Source organism: Parambassis ranga, chromosome 7 (assembly GCF_900634625.1).
Source record: "Parambassis ranga chromosome 7, fParRan2.1, whole genome shotgun sequence".
Taxonomy (NCBI): Eukaryota; Metazoa; Chordata; class Actinopteri; family Ambassidae; genus Parambassis; species Parambassis ranga.
Window position 1 is genome coordinate 14782659 of NC_041028.1, and position 18513 is coordinate 14801171.

General features: G+C 42.4%; 1 protein-coding gene across 2 annotated transcripts in view; it reads right to left on the reverse strand.

The window, feature by feature from the left end:
* The window catches only part of prex1 (phosphatidylinositol-3,4,5-trisphosphate-dependent Rac exchange factor 1), a 71729-nt gene that overhangs the window by 47306 nt on the left and 5910 nt on the right, over window positions 1-18513 (reverse strand). For both annotated transcript variants that reach the window (XM_028409144.1, XM_028409146.1), the window contains exons 2-6: window positions 10259-10324; window positions 9971-10093; window positions 5097-5201; window positions 2457-2558; window positions 2106-2267 (exon numbers count right to left, since the gene is read on the reverse strand). In XM_028409144.1, coding sequence (XP_028264945.1) covers window positions 2106-2267; window positions 2457-2558; window positions 5097-5201; window positions 9971-10093; window positions 10259-10324 — 558 coding nt within the window. The remainder of the gene's footprint in view (window positions 1-2105; window positions 2268-2456; window positions 2559-5096; window positions 5202-9970; window positions 10094-10258; window positions 10325-18513) is intronic.

Sequence of the window (18513 nt, forward strand, 5' to 3'; positions counted from 1 at the left end):
TAGAAAGATGGTACTCTGCAGCGTGTCACATTCACAGGAAGTCATCAGTCCTCATATATGAGCCATTTCTTGGTAACCACAGCCTGTTAAAACTGAAACAACCAAATGCCAGTTACACAAATGAAACAACACCACCACAGTTTGTTAATGCCATCAAAGATCAAGATGAGCAAGTTCTTACTTCATTTTAAAATTAATTTTAACACATGATCTAATTAGCTCTTTCAGTCTTCAATCACCACCAATCCAGAGCTGCAGAATTGATTTACAACAGCATGGAGTCTAATTAACCTTTTTCACATTATTATTTGGCCCTCTATATTTTTAGAAAACCATTTTCAGTGTTTTCATATTTTCGACTGGGGAACAGATTTCACATCTTTCTGCTCAAACTGTGAATGAGATTTAACTACTTCCTGATGCTAAAGTTGGAGCTGTGACGATTTAAAAAATGTAGTTTAACCAACCTGGATTCTAGAGTGAAAATGACTGAAAAAGTGCCTACAGATAAATACAACAATAAAGTTAAAAGACAACTCATTCACCTCCAAATCATCTGGAACTAAATACACCCATGTGTGGCCTTAAAGACACCCTCCTCCCTCTGGCTTACAGGACACCCATTGTCCCCTCCTCCCTACCCGCCGCATCCCCACAGATCAGACTTCACTGATGTCCTTTCATGGGTCCACCGGAGACGTGTGGAAACCCCCCAGGGTCAGCCACACCCACTCTCGAGCATCCATAATTGATTCTCATGAGTGTATATTTATGATGGATGTTCACTGCTCCAGGTTTCATGTGGAGAAAAATGACCCACTAAGCTTTTCTTGAGGTGCATACCAACTGATGAGATGGGGGGGGGTCATATTTCAAACAATCGATCCAACCTCAAGTAAACGAAACATGCAGACATGTCATGGTCATATGAGGTTGTGTATGCGTGCATGGAGCATCCTAGCAGTAGTAATGCATCTGGGCCTGATTCTGCACTACTGGCAGCCTCCTCCATTAGGGCTGGGGGTGATTAGCCTCTGAAAGTGGCTGGAGGGAGGAAAGAGGAGCGAGACTAATGCTGTTAGGCTGAAGGCTCAGCAGGGCGGGGGGGCTTTCCAAGCAAGTAGTTCACGGAAAAAAGTAAATTTGCTCCCGTTCTCCTGAATCAGATATTAAAATAAAACATAGGAGTAAACTTAGGATTACATTTAGTTACCACACAACCAAGAACTCCAATAACAGGGCTGCATCTAACATTTATTTCTATGATTTATTAATATCTACAATAATGCAACAATATCTTAAATGGTTCATCTTTTGGGGAATAAATAAATCACTTTTTCGTCTCTTACTGTGCACTAGTTCACTAAACTGAATGGCCATAATAAGAGCAATCTCACCAACAAGCTGTTTTGACAGCAGAAAAATCAAAACTGTTGAATGGTTGCTCTTTTATCTATTGCAATTCTCTATAATGAGAAATTGATAGATAATTAAATATACATCACGTGCTGGCCCAGAAGAGTCTTTTACTGTCAGTGTAACCAGGGTACATAACCATTATTCAAAAGGGAAAGTGAGAGAAGGGGTCGATTTTGGCAGGCAGCTTGTGGGATGTCCCTAAGGGGCCCACTCTGTGGTCCCATCCTTCAGTTTGTCTTCTCTCCCCTCTCCAAAGGTCCTAGCATGTAACCCTCCCAGTACATGTGAGACTGGAGCTGTGCTCCTTAGGTCTCTTCTGATTGGGCAGTAAGCCCATTGGCATCCCGCCCCCTCACCACCCTGTGTGGGTGGATTGTCCCATTGGTGCCCGCTAAGACAAGGCCTCTGTTGTGGTGGGTGAGGGAGGCGTGAAAAATGCACCGGACCCTTCACTCGGCTCCCAAGCCCTGTCCGTGGCCTCTGAGCAGTGATTTGGCTTCAGCTGAGTTTTACTGCTGAGATAGATGGTGTTTTTAAAATGTCTAGCTGTTTGTGTTGTGATTATGCTGCAGGATTTTTATACTTGCATTTTCAGGATAAAAGTTTCTTTCATTTTTACTCTCAGAATGTCACAAACCTGCTGTCCTCATCATGACTGTATTTTACCTTCAACCACTTGTTCTCACCTCCCAGCCTTCAATGTGAGACTGCAGCTGCTCCAGTGCCTCCAACTTCTCCATCTGCCTCTTGGTCTCATTGATGTTGGAGCAGACAGCCTTCATGGCCTGCAGAGCCTCCTCCACCGCCGGATAGTCCGCATGCTTCTTAGGAGTCCTCTTCAGCAGTTCCTGTATAATGGAAAGAAGAGGTGGACTGAGCTTTAAAGCACTGTAGAATTTCTATAATGCAATGCTTAGTCAAGTCTTCTGTAACATTCCCATTGTTGCCATCCTCAATACTCTGTAATAGTGTTTCTGCACCGTGAGCTCTCTGTGATTTGACAAGCAAAGCTGGTGTTGTTGACAGTAGCGAAGTACCTTCAGCAGCAGAGGGTATTTGCAGATCCTCTGAATGGGAGTCAGCAGGTAGCCCTCCAGGGGAATATCTGTGCTTTTCTTCCCTCCGAGTAGCATACAGTGCTTAAGACGAAATAAAAACAAGGAGGATTACAAGCCACTGTACACACAGGTACAAAAATATGTATAAAAAGAAATGAGGATTATATGTGCAGGGAGACAGGGAGAGAAAGAGGCTGCTGAAAAAAAATGCTGTGCATAAAGGTGAAAGAAAATGGAAGAAAAGTGGCTGGCTCTGTCCACACAGAGTTAACTTTTTGTTTGCTTTACTTGTCAGCAAAAACATCTATGATAAGAAAACATCATGTTACAAGTGAAACTGGTCTGTCTTTTACTTTCAAAGTGCACATCAGTTCAGTAGAAGAGTATAAAGCCCTCACAGCCATTTCTGTCATGGGAGCCTCAGTTGTATTTTCTATGTCTTAGCCTTTCATAAAGTTCTGTCCAGACCGCTGTAAGACTTTAATATCATATGTGTTTCTGCCAACATCCGGACAAAAAAATGCCACACTTGGTTAATGAAACATTATAAAAAACAGTGGAAGGAAGGATCATAGTTTGTATTAAACATATGCATATAACGTTAGATACTTTTCACATGAAAAACTCTCCTTTTCAGTAACCATGTTGACAAATTCCTTCCCCATAAACCCGTACAGAATGTGGCCATAGAAATACACAGTTCCTTTGTGAAGTTCCTTTAACAAGGATTGTTTAGGTAAGGATGGGTTTCTGCAGAACATGATGATGCCACATTGAAGTTGACCTTTGACCTTGTGATCACTTTTGACCATCATTTGTGGTTGTATTCAAAATAATGGATAAATTAAATAAAAACTGTTTAGCACTGTTGTCGACCTGCACCAGTGGTTGTGTATGTTTTCCATTGTCATATTTTAATTAGTATGAATTCATAGTGTGATGGACCCAAGGATCTCTCTCTCTGCTTCTGCTTCTAAGAACAAAGAAACAGCTAACAATTTCTAACAGACAAAATATTCTGGCTGTTTCTTCTACTGTGTCGGATAAAAACAACAACAAAAATCTATGCTTTTCTGCAAAAAGGGCCACTGAGAAGACTCAAAATGTCTCTCACGGGATTTTATTAAACCAGCCACCCCACAACTAGTTGACTTTCTTCAGAAGTAGAGAAGAGATGGGAGGTTACAGTTACAGTCATGGTTTCTCTACGCCTTGTATTCTGTTGGATCGCAGCCTCTCTGTATATACTATGAGCTCATGGGATGGGATGAAAGATCAAAAGCAGCCATGCAGATAAACCACTTGAGTGTTCTCCAGTGGGAAGGAAGGCAGCAGATCAGTTTGGAGCATTATGTGAGCACATGGCAACTCCTCTTTCAAGTCTACACAGAGCAGGAGAGAAGAACGATGCAACTTTGGAATTCCACAGATTCCTAATATGTTAATCTGCCCTCTCCCACTTCCATCCACATTTTCTCTCTCATCTACTGCTTATTTGTAATCTGCCAGGCAGAGGCCCGAATTCCCTCTGCTCTTCACTCTGACCTCCTTTTGCTCACTTTTCTCATCTCCTCCAATGCAATTAACACTTCATTTCTATAATTTCAGAAGCTCTCCTAATTCTGCGATTCAATTAGCATGGAAATAATTTAATCCAGAAACATACTTTAACTACAATTATGCACAGCTAAAAAGGCCAATGGCATCACTGCTGTTAATTATTACTATCATCATTTTTAATGCTCAAAGAATTGAAAAACTTCTACTGCTCTTTTACAAATATACTTTTTTCATACAGTATCTGTAATTGCATTTCTATTCTGTGGGTTAATGTGCTGCTCCAGTGTCTGAGCAGGTCTGGCAGCTGCTTTAACACATAACCAGATGTTGGGTAGTGATTTTACTCTGGAAGCATCAGTGTCACATAAGACCTAACCAATTAACCACTGCATCATGGGGCCAGGATGAGTGAAAAGCCAAAGCACACAGCAACACGCTGATCCTGCTGTTTCCAGTCCCATGGGTGAGAATAATGCCATGGAAGCAAACCATCGGGCTAACAACAAACGTGGGGCCTCAGATCTGCCTCCCAATCACCCTAAAAGACTGCCAACACTCCACAGCTGGCTGGCCCAGAATCTGCAGATGATTTCATTGGTCGGGCCCCCGCTCAAAGGCCCTGTCACCACTCTGAGGTTCATTGTCCAGGGCCCAAAGGTTTGGGTGTCAAAACACGGAAACAGCTGGCAGCGGAAACACTACATGAGCAACAATACACAACGGTGACCTTGATTTTAGTTACATCCTGTTCCAGCAGGAAGAACCCTCTGACCTTGTTAGGGTTTCTGCCTTTTATTCAAGTGTTAACATGGAAATGGAGGTGTTACGGCAGAGAGGATGGATAGTTGACAAAAAAAAGGAAAGAGCAGGCTCATGGGAGGAAAGAAATGTAGGGCAACGGAAGAAGGCCGTAAATGATACCAGGAAAACGGTTCAATTCAATTACATGAATGAACCACAAGATTTTTAATATGTAATTATGAAAGAAGTCAATTAAAAAAAGCAGAAGACACATTTGTTGACTGGGTGAGCACAAACGGTCAGAGGAGAGGAACTCACCAGCAAGAAGGTCCTGATGTTGGGGATCTTGTTTAACTCCATCAGGAGCCGCAGAGCCTTTTCATGGTTACTGCAGTACTCACCGTACACAGAGAAGCTCTCCTTCTGCACAAAAGAACACACAAAACAGGTCAGGAGGAGTAGGAACTTTAGTTATAAGAAGTCTCATGAGATAGATCATTGATTGAATATTGATGGTCCTTCTTCCCCCTCATGCTAGCATAGCGGACGTCAGCAGTGCAGAGTGTACTGACAGAAAGCCTCATGTGTTTATTGTGGTCAATCACTGCTCATTAAACTTTAAGTGTGTTACAAAGCACTCATTCCACTTTAATCTTAGCAAAAAGGATGTCTGCACATTGTTTATCTTGCATCATTTGGACCTTCAAATGTTTATTATATAAAATGACTCTTTGCCTAATAAATGTGTCTGATGAAGGTCTAATACAGAAACACTAAACAAATATAAATTGTGTCCCTTCCATTATTCATGTACCCTCTCGCACACCTGTCTGAATAGATGTGCACAATGCTCTTTGTATTTTGTGTAGGGGACAGACGCGCACACACACACACAGACAATCAAACAATCAAAACAGTCAACACACACACGCAGAGTCTCATGCGTGCTGAAAAGCTTCCTCCTTCTCTAAGCGATGATGTAAATACTGGAGCTAATGGTGGGTCTTTTTGCAACGCTAATAACTGTCAGCCTTCATACAGCCTGATGAAAAGTGACAGAAAAGTAATGAGCAGATTACACACACACACGCACACACACATACAGTGGCTGTGTTTATGGATGTGACTCTTATAAGGCTTCCACCACAGAGGTGAATATGTATGGTAACACAAACCTCCATCTAGGGGAGATCCTTAGATAGGCATGATAAAAACTGGCCATAAATACTGATGTATGTATTCACTTCTGACTTTCACAAAATGTTTCAAATCCTTGTACAAGCATTCATCGACATCCTTTGTCACACTTCTCTTTTACAAAGGAATCAACGTCACAGTGGAAATACATGCAGTGCAACACGCTTCCTCTTTTTTCTGAGGTGATAGCATCACACAGTGCAACAAAAACAGTCCCTAATACAGAAGCTGCCACTTAGCTTCCTTAACAATGCGTAACACAACACTGGGTCCGGTGAATATACAACGCAGGATAAAATGCATTATTTATAAAGCATACTGTAGACGACAATGTACACACAGCTTAATGAAAACTATTGTTATTCCTAACTAGTCGACGGTTAACTGGGATGTGAAACCATGTGCATGTGGGTCCTAATTTTCTAGAAACTGAAACTGTCATCTGAAACAGCCTAGTAAGTGAAATCCAAAACTGCAGGTGTTCGGACGCCGCTTTCAACCTCTCCTGCTGCTTGCACCGAGAGCTGAAGAACACCATTCAACCAAAGACGCTATCATGCAACAGCCATCTTTAAATGGGCTAAAAGGTGACAACACTGTTCAAAACAAGTGGTTTTCAAACCAGCATCCTGTGCAGGCACGGATGTTACCCCTACACGCACATACAGCTAACAACATACAGATCTCTGCTGCTTAGTGCATGTGGCTGTTTCACGTGGTAACCCAGCCGTGGTGACAAAGAGAACTAAACAAAACGTTTTTTATAGGAGCTGAACATCTTTTTCTATGTAACACCAGTGAGCAGCACAGTGTAAACAGTGGTAAACAGTTTTTAACCACACAGGCAGGAACACTAACACGCCCAAAGCCACGTTTGGCAGGGGATTCCAGTCCAAAGCACCACTGGGAGAAGCAGCTGGGCCGGCATATGGTGCGAAACCCCTCAGACTGTCAAACCTGACTAAACACATTGCACAGCAAGGAATCATTGTGGGTGACTTGTTTATACATAATGTAACAAATCATGGATACAGGGGTTAAAGAGTAAACTAACAAAATTATATTTTTAACACAATTTATTAGCCTTGGTGTCATGCTAGACAGCTGTAGGACAATAAATAAAAGCAAGCTCTCTCAATGAGACCATAAAACAGTATTTCAAATGCAGAGCTGAACTGAATGATGCATACAGGCAGTAACATGTATCCCACCCTGAGGAACCTGAAGCAAAGTACAGAAAATCCTCTATAAATAAATATATCTTGCAATGTTAGCAAAGAATATTTGATTTTGTTTGATTTATTTAGCTATGTGTAGCTACTGTGTATCATTTTGCACTTCCTCCTGGATCTGCTGAACTTTTGGACTTTGCAAACTGAAACCCTTCTGCTCAGTAAAACAGTGCCTCTCTGCAGCAATGTTTACAACCAAACCCCGCTCTGAGGTATTTCCTTTCCTCAGGTGACAACAACAACTTTCAGGCATACTTGAAGCAGCAGCTTGTACCAAGGCAAAAAGTGTGAAGCTTTATTTTCTACATTTAAAACATCAGCTGCAGCTCTGAAAGACATGAGTTGTTCCCAGAATAGCTTAAAGACTTTGCCCGTTCCTTTGATAAACATGTCTTTATTTGAGTTCATCATCACTGGAATGTTATTCCAGAGGCTAGATGAGAGTGTAGTATCACACACTGAGGAATCACATCAAGTCAAAGCATAATGGGTGTAGTTCAGGGAGTTCAGAAAATCACATAATGACATGACTGTGGCCTCTTTCAAAGAGCTCATATACACGCTCCCTGACATAGAGCAAATATTGATGTCTCTGACTCCTCCTCTAACATGAGTCACTTTTTCACCTCTACACAGTCTGAATGATCCTTAGCATGCAGTGATCTTTAAACAAGAGCTTAACAACTGCCGCTAGTGAGATAAATTGGCAATAAGTGCGTTTTCATATAAACTGATGAAGGAACAATGTTGCGACTTTGTTTCCTGCTTAAGATTCATGATGATAAACCGTTCTCTTTGTGCTCTTTTTTGTCTCCCAAACCATATTGGCAACATCTGACAATGAATACCAATGAATCTTCCCATTTTTCCTCCCAAACTGTGAGTGGCAGACAGTCTTGTGGAACAATGCAAGAGGTTAATCAAATCCCAGTCATGGTGTTGACCTGTGGTTGAGGTCAAGGGCTACGGCTAGAGGGCACCAGACAGAGCCGACCGATTGGCTGGGAGGTGTCAGTGCTGAAGGAGACAAAGGTCACTGGGTTGGTGAGGGAAGTGAAATGGATACACGGTAACAAAAGGTGTGTGTGTGTGTGTGTATGGGGGAGCTCACAGCGTCAGTGGAAATAAATACAAACAGAGTGGTTTCCAGACACACACAAGGATAAAGACAAAAAATGAATATTAACACAAATGCAAGAAGATAAATTAAAAAAATCTGTAATTATATAATTGATAAACATTTTTTATTTGTTTTTATTTAATCGCCTTGTCATTTCCTGGACAACAATAAACAGAAATGCTGTTGACTCATCCTGCACTAGGGGCGTATCCTTTTTTTGTGTCCAACAATAAGCCGTCTTGATTTTGTGTCTCATCAATAGCAGCACTTGATCCTCCATTTTATTCCCGTCTAAATTATTGGTAAAGCCAACAGCACATGTGATGGTCTAAGGCTAAAAAGCTGACCAATCAGAGCAGCTTTTGAGAGGAGGGTGGGGGGTGGCCTCCCTCACCTATTGTTTTTACAGGAAACATATAAGAATACTACTACTGAGACACTACTGGAAAAACTGTCTCAGTGATATAACTTTGATTATGTCATTGTTAAAGTGACATTTACTTAAATTACTTTAATTAGTTTGACTCATCTTTAAACTTGAAATGCCAGTCATCGTGCTGTAATTTTAGTACATTATTCTGAAACCATCAATATTCGTTTTGTCTTTTTTTGCATGAGGGTTAAATTAGAAACCTGAGCACCTGCAGCTTGTCTCTTATCCATCCAGACTGGAAAAAAACACGCTGAGCTCCTTTAATCAATTCTCCACCCTGACACTCGGCCTGACAGACTGAATGACCGTGACAGCTCACACATGTGTGAAGATATATTTTGATGAGCCAATTCAGCAGCTATCCTCAGAGGTGATTAAACAGCAACAACACCGGCAGGTAGGAGTTAGACTGAGGCTGAGTGTGTAATGGGCTCAAAGAGTAAGGTAGTTTTATCTATACTGGCATTGTGGAGGCAGAAATGGTGTCAGGGATGATCTTAGTAGAGTCAACGATTTGCAGACATTTGTCTCCATTGGAAAGCATTTTTTGATGAGGCAGAAATGTCACATTTATGCTGTTTCTGAAAAAAATCAAATGCCTGTAGCTGGCTGAACAACGAACTAATGCATTTTGTGTTGCAGTGAAAGTGAAGTGAAGAAAGTTTATCAGAAGAGACAAAGGGAGAGAAGGAGTTTGAGGGCTACCAGCAGCAGCATTGTCCCCTCACTGAGTGACACACCATCTCTTCCTCCCCGGACACAGACCCTTCTTTGTTTGTTCCCTGGGGCCAAACGAGTTCAAACTGAGGGGAGCGGGGTGGCTGGGGTGGGAGAGTGTGTGTCAGAGCTGCAGAACGGGAAGGGATCTTGGGATGGAGTGGAAGGAGATGGTAGTACAGAAAGTGCAGGTCTGGTTGTGGAAAAAAAATGGGGGCTAATGTGTGCAAGAGTGCGTATTTTGGTTGGTGGGTGGGAAGTATCGGGAGTCCAGGAGACTGGAGGGGTGTTTCATGTGAGAAGGAGAGAATTAAGTGGCAGTTTCACAGCCGGCTTTGCAACGCTGTTCCCGCATCTGTGGTTACGGGTAACCCGTGAAAAGAGGTTGTGTGTGTGTGTGTTTCTGCACAGCAGAGGAATTCATGCATGCAAACGCTCCCACATGCGTGGCCCATGTGCCATTGTATGTGTGTGTGTGTGTGTGTGCACTTACAAACTGGAGGAACACATGTCCTAGTGCATGCTGAGGCATGGGTTCGGGCTGCAAACCGGTCTCCACGGCGGACAACACCTCTTTGTGCAACTCCAGGATGTCCTCAATATTTGAAAACAGAATCTGTAAACAAGAGGAGGGGGGATCCAGAGGAAGGAAGCGATAAAGAGGAAGGGTGGGAAGAGGAGAAAGAAAAGAGCAAACAGGTCACCGACGGATGCACACAGATGTGGGATAAGTCAGTGAGAATAGAACATCAAAAAAAAAGCGTTTAAATGTCAGACTTACCTTAACATGTTCAGGTGAGAGACACTGTTGGTCGTCTGCAGTTTGTCTGATTCTGTGCAAAAAGGCCTGAAGGGGAAACAGAAACAAAGAGGTTTAAAAATACTCTGCTTTTGGCCATAGTGTATATTCAAATGACGAAACATTTCAAATGTTAAACCTGAAAAATATTTATTGAGTATAGGCTTTGAATTTCGTGTTGGCATGGCACTTCCAAAAAAGTTATAACGTGTAAGAAAGCAGCTGACAAAACATCATAACTGTCTATTAATGCAGATTGAGCATTATGCTACCATCCAGGTAACATATTTTTTCCATAAAAGGCCTAGATTATTTCAACAAAAAGCAACATGGCTCTGTAGTAAAGGAGTCTAGGATGCCAAGCTAAAACTGTCATACTGGGCATTTGTTGCATAATGAAACCTAGAAAAGTGGTTTGTGTGCACTGATCAGCAAAATCAGTGTGTGTGAGTGTCTGGAAGTGGAAGTCCATGTTCTTCCCCCTGTGTATTTGACATGTATGATGCACTTTACAGTATGGCCTTGAAGGAAATACAGTACATACACATTCTGTCAGCAGCAGTCACATGTGCACTCACACACTTCATGGAAAATTGCCTTTCATGGTACGAGACCCTTGTTTCACTGCAGACATGTTTTTTCTCTCCATCCCCTGACACTTTAAGCTAACTGTGTGGATCTTCTGCAGAGAAAACAAATGCACCTGAGCATTCAGCTACAACGCATCAACCAACAGAACTGCTTCCATTGTTACAGCGTCTACACACCCCGCTTTACCAAAGACAGCTGTAATAGGTTCACGTCAAGTTGAGCTTTGCTTGTGTGGGCAAGTTTTGTTCTTGTTGTGTGCATGCCTGCCAGTCAGAATCCTGACCTGGAAAAAAAGAATGCTGAGAGGAAGTGAATCTGCAAACGGTTTCTTTTGTTCTCTCTTCCCCATTTCTCTGTCTATCGCAGACTTAGCGGATGTCATCTTCAGACACCAATACTGTCCTAACAGAAATCCAGCAAATGACAAATAAAGCTCCCAAAGCCTTCATCATCCTGCGCTTTTCAGCATTTCATCTGAAAACTGATAGCTTTCCTGTCATAAAAGGAACTAAACACAATTAAGTAACAGTATGTCCATAGAGCAGCAGAAAGAGGAGCAAGAAAGTCACAACAGTTAGCAAAATGAAATGGATATTCTGTGTTTTTTATATCATTACATTTTGTCTTTTTGCAAGATTCACTTACAACCCACTGAAAAATGAGACCAGACGCCAAAACCATCACTGCAGATTGTACACCAGATGCTTAGTTCTGTACCACAGCATGTCCTGTCTGATCAGCCCATTTGGTCAACACTGTTGCTAAAAAGGAGGAGGCTTTACAAAGCTTAGCAGCACATTCGCCTCCCATTTCAACCGTTTCAAGCAGTGAGTCAGAATTAGTTTCCAGAGGAAATTATCACGATCAGTGCCAAAAAATTAAAAAAATCGCGTTTCAGCCATATTTTGGGATTATAAACACATTTTGAACCATTTTTTTGTTAAAAGTTTTAATTTGATGGGCATTCAGACAGGAAAATGTGAGGAACAAGAAGAGAAAAATAACATGCTGTAAAAGTCCAGCCGGTTAAGAGTCAAAACAGGGACATGACTGGTGCTGAGGGCATTTAAGCACATGTGGTCAGGGCGCTAACCACTCCTCCATCAGGTCGCCCCAGTTTAGCAACGTTTGTTAAATTGTTAAATACGTCAACATCAAATAAAGCCCTCATCTAAAAACAAGACTGAGAAGTTTCCATTTATGAAGCAGGGAATGACTTGAACAACTAAAATGATGCCAAAAATGCATTAAAATAGAGCATCTGCTCAGAAATCTATTGAAACCCGAGTTTGCATGAGGTATCAATAGAGGTGAGCAATTTATTTTTCTTAATTAAGACCAGTTTTTGTCAATGACAGAAACATTTAGTGTGTTCAACACAGTCACATATAAAGTCAGTGTGCAGACTTACTTACAGTAAGTCGTAGGCCTGTAATGAAAGACCGACACTTGTAATCACACATTTGCTCTAAAGATAGAACCCAGCCAACCAGGCAGGCAGTCAGGCAGCAATTTTATCATTTCCTCAGAGGCTGAAGAGTTACTTTTAGGGAGGACTGTCTCCTGTTTTTTTCCTTTTTTACTAGAGTTTGCGTAGGTCGCAGCAAAATAAAAATCACAGGTCCTTCACAGTGAGCTGCGTCCTCGCTAATTAAGACCAGTATTAAAGGGAAGCAGTAGTCGCTGTGCTCTTGACTGGTTTTGGGAGGGAGCTGATTGTGCTTCAGGCGTACACTAATTAAATCTCCCATATGGCAACTTGTACCGTGTCCACACTGGAGGAGTCACTCATGTGAAAGATTGCTCCCCAGTAGAGGAGACAAGGAGAGAGGCAGGAAGCAGGGCTTTTCCTTAGAATAAAAAAAAGGAAAGGAAAGCATAATGAAGCCAAGGCACACAGATATCCCTTATTGATAGACAGCTACCATCCAGACAGGCTTCAGTGCTTATACAAATGTGCCACACAGATGTGGTGATAGGGGGATCAGGAGGGCGGATGGTGGGACAAAGAGTTCCTTTCATTGCAGGTCCTCCGGTCTCCCCTGGGTTGTATTGGCGGTCTTCATTGTTCCATCACAAAGCACACAGGTTTATTTGGAGAGAAAAATTGGAAGCCTTCTCTGTCTGTCTGCCATCATGACTTTAGCACAGGGCATAAACTGGGTATGCACACCAAGCATGTCTGGGTTTACTCATATTTTGAATTTGTGCAGTCTGGGCTGTAAGATTTGGAGCGTGTGTGATCAGAATCGATGACCTGAAAAGAAGGTATTAGGGGTGTAATTGGAAAGATGTTGACATTTGATGGACAGCAGTTCATTGTGCTTGGAAAGTCAAGCATCACAGTCTGTGATTGGGCAGTCTGTACAGATTTTTGTAGCTTATTTCTTGAGGGTTTACAGTAATGACAACCAAAAGATGAGTGAAACTTTATAGAAGAGATTTGTTTTTTGTTAAGTCATTGAGGGAATAATTCTCTTTATGATTTGCTGACACAAAAGAAGCAGATGTGGGACTAAACCTGGAGCACTAAACCTCAGAGCGCACTCACATTAACATATGGATGTTAAAAGAGCCCATGTGCAGCTAAGCCAGTTGTTATTGGAAAAAAACACTATCAGATAAACAGTGTAATTCTACTCTTACTGGATGCTTATTGCTTTTTAATTAACACGCTGAGAGACAGCAGGATGCAGCTAATGTGGTCCCTTGTTTACTTTCTCTCTCAGGTGACCTTTTCTGCCTCTTTTACTGACATCAGCTATGTCGTCATCGCTGATCCGAGTGTGTATGTGTGTGTTTGGCAGATCAGACATCGATGAATAATATTTGCATCAGTGACAAATAACAACTACTCTTCTCTGCATTGGTTCAACAGGACATGTGTGTATGTGTGAAATCTGAATCAGCCACAGGCCAGCTGTGGACCACTATGACTAGAAATTTGATAGAGACGATGATGTTTGGAAAGCACACTGCCTGAAGACAAACAGTAGATCAACATGAAAAAGTCTTTCCTGCTCAGCTTGCGTGCGTACGGTGTCTTGCTACCCTCTAACAGCTAAAAATAGCATTGACATCAATCAATGTGTTAATAATAGTCGGTCAGATGGGACACAAACTCACTTTTTGATACTCATAATAATGAGTCAGAGTGGCTCAGAGAGGGCTCAGCTGCAGCACAGAGCACAACAAAGATATTGCACATGATGGTCTCTTGCCACAGGAGTGATGGGCTGTTAGGGGAAACTGCTTGTGATGCAATCCCACAGGAGACTATAGTAACAAAACCATGAAGCTCCTTGACAGACCACAAAGTGGCTGCCAAGTACAAAGCTAATGCAAAAATCACACCGCTGATATTTCAATATGCAGGTAAAACCCAGAAACGTCCGACATTCTCCACAAAGGAAGTTGCTGAAAGTCATATTAAAAAACACCAGCTGAAGGAATAGCTGCAAATGAATTATTAAAAAGCCAATCAGGACTTTGAAACTGCTGGATTTTCCTTGAGTTCTTTCACTTGTTCAAATGATTTTCTCATGATTGGCCCTCAGAAGCCTCAAATCCATTTATATCTGAAGTACCTAGAGATGCCCGTTATTATATTGTCAGCAATAAGGAGGTATTAGCAAAATGTCACCTGTTATTAAAATTTCTTGGCTTGGACTCAAGAGCCACTGTGGTGACTTGAGACAGATGTTAAATTGTTCAAACTAAAGCAAAACAAAATGGAGCTCTATCACAGGTCCACACCCCTTCCTATGCCTTCTCTTACAAACCGCTGTACAAACGGTGTTTTCACACTCGAACCAGCAAAATGTTTTTTTGTTTTTTCTGGACTCAAAGTGAAGCTTTGGCTTCAGTGTGAATCAGGTGCGGCTCAGAAAACTGCTCTCAGGTCCACAGGATGTGGGCAGCATCGATCAGACTTCACCAGGCAAATTGCAAAGACCACAGCACACATGCATGCACGGAGAAGGTGCTGCTGCATTGTGAGAGACATGCTGCTAAGATCATGCAAATTACATGTGACACACATGGCATGACATTAACGCATGTTGCACAATCCATCCACACTTTCTATCCACGAGCATCACTCGTCCAAAATTACACAACAGTCGCTGTAGCTGTCAAAAGGGCAGTCGAGCAGGTTAAAATAATAGGCGGGGGGAATTTATTTTTTTGTGCAAAAAAGTTGAAGACAGGCTGAAAAAACCCTGAACTGCGACAGAAATAGTGTGCACGCACACCTCTGTTTGTGTGGCATGCAAACAGGAAGTGAAAACAGAGCAATCACACTCAACAAAAAAAGGACAAGAATCTCGCTTCTTTTCAAGCAGATAGGCAGCGGTTCAACTCAGCAGGGAAGGAAAACAAACACTCAGACGAATGAAGCTGTGCCTCTCAAACACAAAAGCGGCAGATGTCTTTTCTGGACAGGAAGTGTGGCTTTTAGAGAAAAGGAAGTATATGACACGTTTGATTTGCCACTACCTCCACTGACTAAAGTCTGACACTTTTGTGCAAGCATGCAGCCAGACTGTAACAAACAAATAAATCACACTGTACTCTGAGCAGCACTGTAATCAAACTGTGTTTTAAGGCACAAAAAAGAGCTGTGCACCACAGCCATCGGGTAACAAGTAAACAAGTAAAGCCACTGTGTCAAGCAGTTACAAATTATACTGCCACTACACAGTACTTGGCTGCAATACCATGCCACATCTAATCCACCATCACCTTACACCTCTTGTGTCATATGAGACATCAGGCATCGTCTCATATGACCACCAGCCAAAGTGTCAGTGAGGGTGGGGGGGTTGCTAAATGCTGAAATTTATCAGAGCGAAGAGGGGCCAGACACGAAGGTGTGAAGATACAGATGGACCATACGCTGGTGTGGGTTCAGCGTGTTCGCTCCACTGGACAGTGAGTAAAGAGGCCCGCTGCCTTCACGTCTGCCTCGTCTGCCTCTGAACACAAACTTCTACCTGCAGCTGATTCACCTTCACCATCACCACTGTCAAACAAGGTAATAAAACTTACTTAACAACCAAAACTTACAGACGGGAAAATACACACAGAGAAGTTAGGACATGCCATTATTGTCAAATGGAGGGTTGCAATAGGGGAGTAAGTCTGACGTAGGGTTACGCACATGAGGTGAAGCGCAGGGGATGTTCTCTCCGGTCAGGAGCAGAGGATGCTGTAGTGTGTTCAGCAAAGGTCATCTGTGTTATTAAACTGGGAAGATATTTCTATAGGTTAATTCTTCCACTACCGTAAATAAATGAATAAGGTTTGTGAATCAACCAATGAACACCGAAAAATAACGCGCCAACATGTCTCCCATGCTGATGTTGGTAAAGTACAGTAGATTATGCACAACCACAATGTGGTGTATGGTGACTCACTATCTTGAAAGGAAGATAGTGGCACAACATTTATGTTTCTATCCTTGCTATGGCTGCAGCACCCCTGATTAACATTAGTAATATTACCCGAATCATTTCACAATAAATGGAACAAAATCATCTGCGACCTGATAGATGACTTCCTGTTGCTCACAAGCGTAAGCACAAAGTGTAACATATGGGAAATCAATGGCATGGTGGTGTAATGGTTACATGTTTGCATCAAATGTGTCCATAATCATTGGTTTAATGGACAAATCCTCTCAAAGAGTAGTCATTGAAACTGTCTAGATATTAGCGGGCTAATCAGATTACGGGGTGTCACATCATCACTTTAGGTCTTTAAGTCTCCATAATAATAGCTTCATAATAGCTTCTCCGGAATAAGAGTAAAGACGTGTTAATGGGAGCAAAACTGGGCCATTTTGCCCGTGGCTACATCAGCATTCAGCAACAATACTGAGCCATCTCACTTAATTCAGATATCCAACAAGAGACCCCGTATATCAAGAGCAAGCTCTAACACTTGTCAAGGTTTTTCCAGCGGGCCCTGAGAGCCCCTTTTCAATTCGCTGCGGTTCCCACACATACTGAAACAACCCTCCAACAGAATCACAGATCCACAGATTCAGGATGTTTCTATGCAAGTTCTCAGGTCAGCAGCCTCAAAACTCTTCCCCCCTCCTCAACCAAGAGAAAACAACAACAAGCTAAAAACAATGCATCCATTAAGCGTCTCTCTTTTTCGAGAGGGGACCGGGGTGGCCAGTCACAAAAGGAGACGGGGCAGTTTTGGAGAGGGAATGGGGCCATTTTAGGGTCGACATGGCATGAAATTGAATAAATAAATGAAGAAATCCCCTCTTTGTGGCCCGAGTGCAGCAGAGCCAGAGAATGGCCCGTGGCGTTGCCACAATGAGGGACCCCAGCAAACCTTAGCAGACTTCTTTCTCTCTGAAGCCATAATTCACATCACTCCCTCAGCTCTCCCTTCACTCTCCAACCAGTGCCTAGCTGTCTTCCAAGAGAAACTCTTTTTGGCAGAGCCGATCACCAAAACACAAAGTCTTCTTTGAGCCTTTGCCAGTTTTTTTTTTTTTCTCCCCAGCTCGCTCACTTCCGCTTTGAAGGACTTTAAACTACAGGGCTCTTTGAGCTGTTCACATGGGCGGAAACCAAACGCTACAGGGGGATGAGACAGTGTCTCGACAGACAGCGCTGGACCAGAGACTTCCTGTATAACACTGCCTGCTCACCAAGCCCACATCAGCTCTGCAGAATCAAGAGCGACTGAAACATGATGAATGTAAACTAAAAATGTTCACAAATAGAAATCTGGTTTAGCATCATAACTCTACTTTAGGAAGATGTCACCAAACAGAAAGGAGTCACAGAGTCATTGATGCTCAACTTTTCCAGGTTGTTAATGAGCTGTCACACAATTCGAGTAAATTGTGATAACAAATGCACAAAAAGGACAGACGCACAACAGGCATCAGGATACAGAAATTCTTCACAATGGAAACGTCAGCCATCAAATCAGTCTGGCACATCTGCTACAACCTGTAGATCTGTTCAAAACAGGGTAACTAACCCTATTTATACTGCTGAAAACATATTGTCTTCACAGGGAACGTTCGGCACAGGTTTGTCTGACAGTCCGTTCTTGTTGAGGGGTGACATGTGGTGATCCACAGATAACATCATGGAGCAGATTGCAGAGGCCATCTGGACGCTTGGACGCAGCTTTTTTGGGGCTGACAGACGCAGGGATCACAGACTGTATCAGAGCATAGTAAGCATGGTGTCGAGTGAGCCGACCAGGACCTGCAAAGCTTCCCAAAGACGATGTTGTGCAGCTGATCACTATCGCTGATCATAAAAAAAAAAGAATCAAAGTCATCAACTATCAACAGAATATGATACTTTTTATATCGACATGATTGATGTCAATCATGTCAGAAGATACCAGAGCTGAAGCTGAAGCTCTTGAAGAGAACAACAGAAAGGGAAGCCGGCTGGCTAAGACTAGCTGATTGGTTATACTTCTCACTGTTGTCCTCCATGGTGCGTGCAGCACCATGGAGCACTTCAGCACTTCAATCAACAAGTGACACAAAATAAATCGCCCTAACGGGGGCCAATCAGTACAAACCCAATCCATATTTTTGCTGACAAGACTTGTTGCAATCAATACAGTTGCAGTCTAGGTTACATAAAACAGATTTA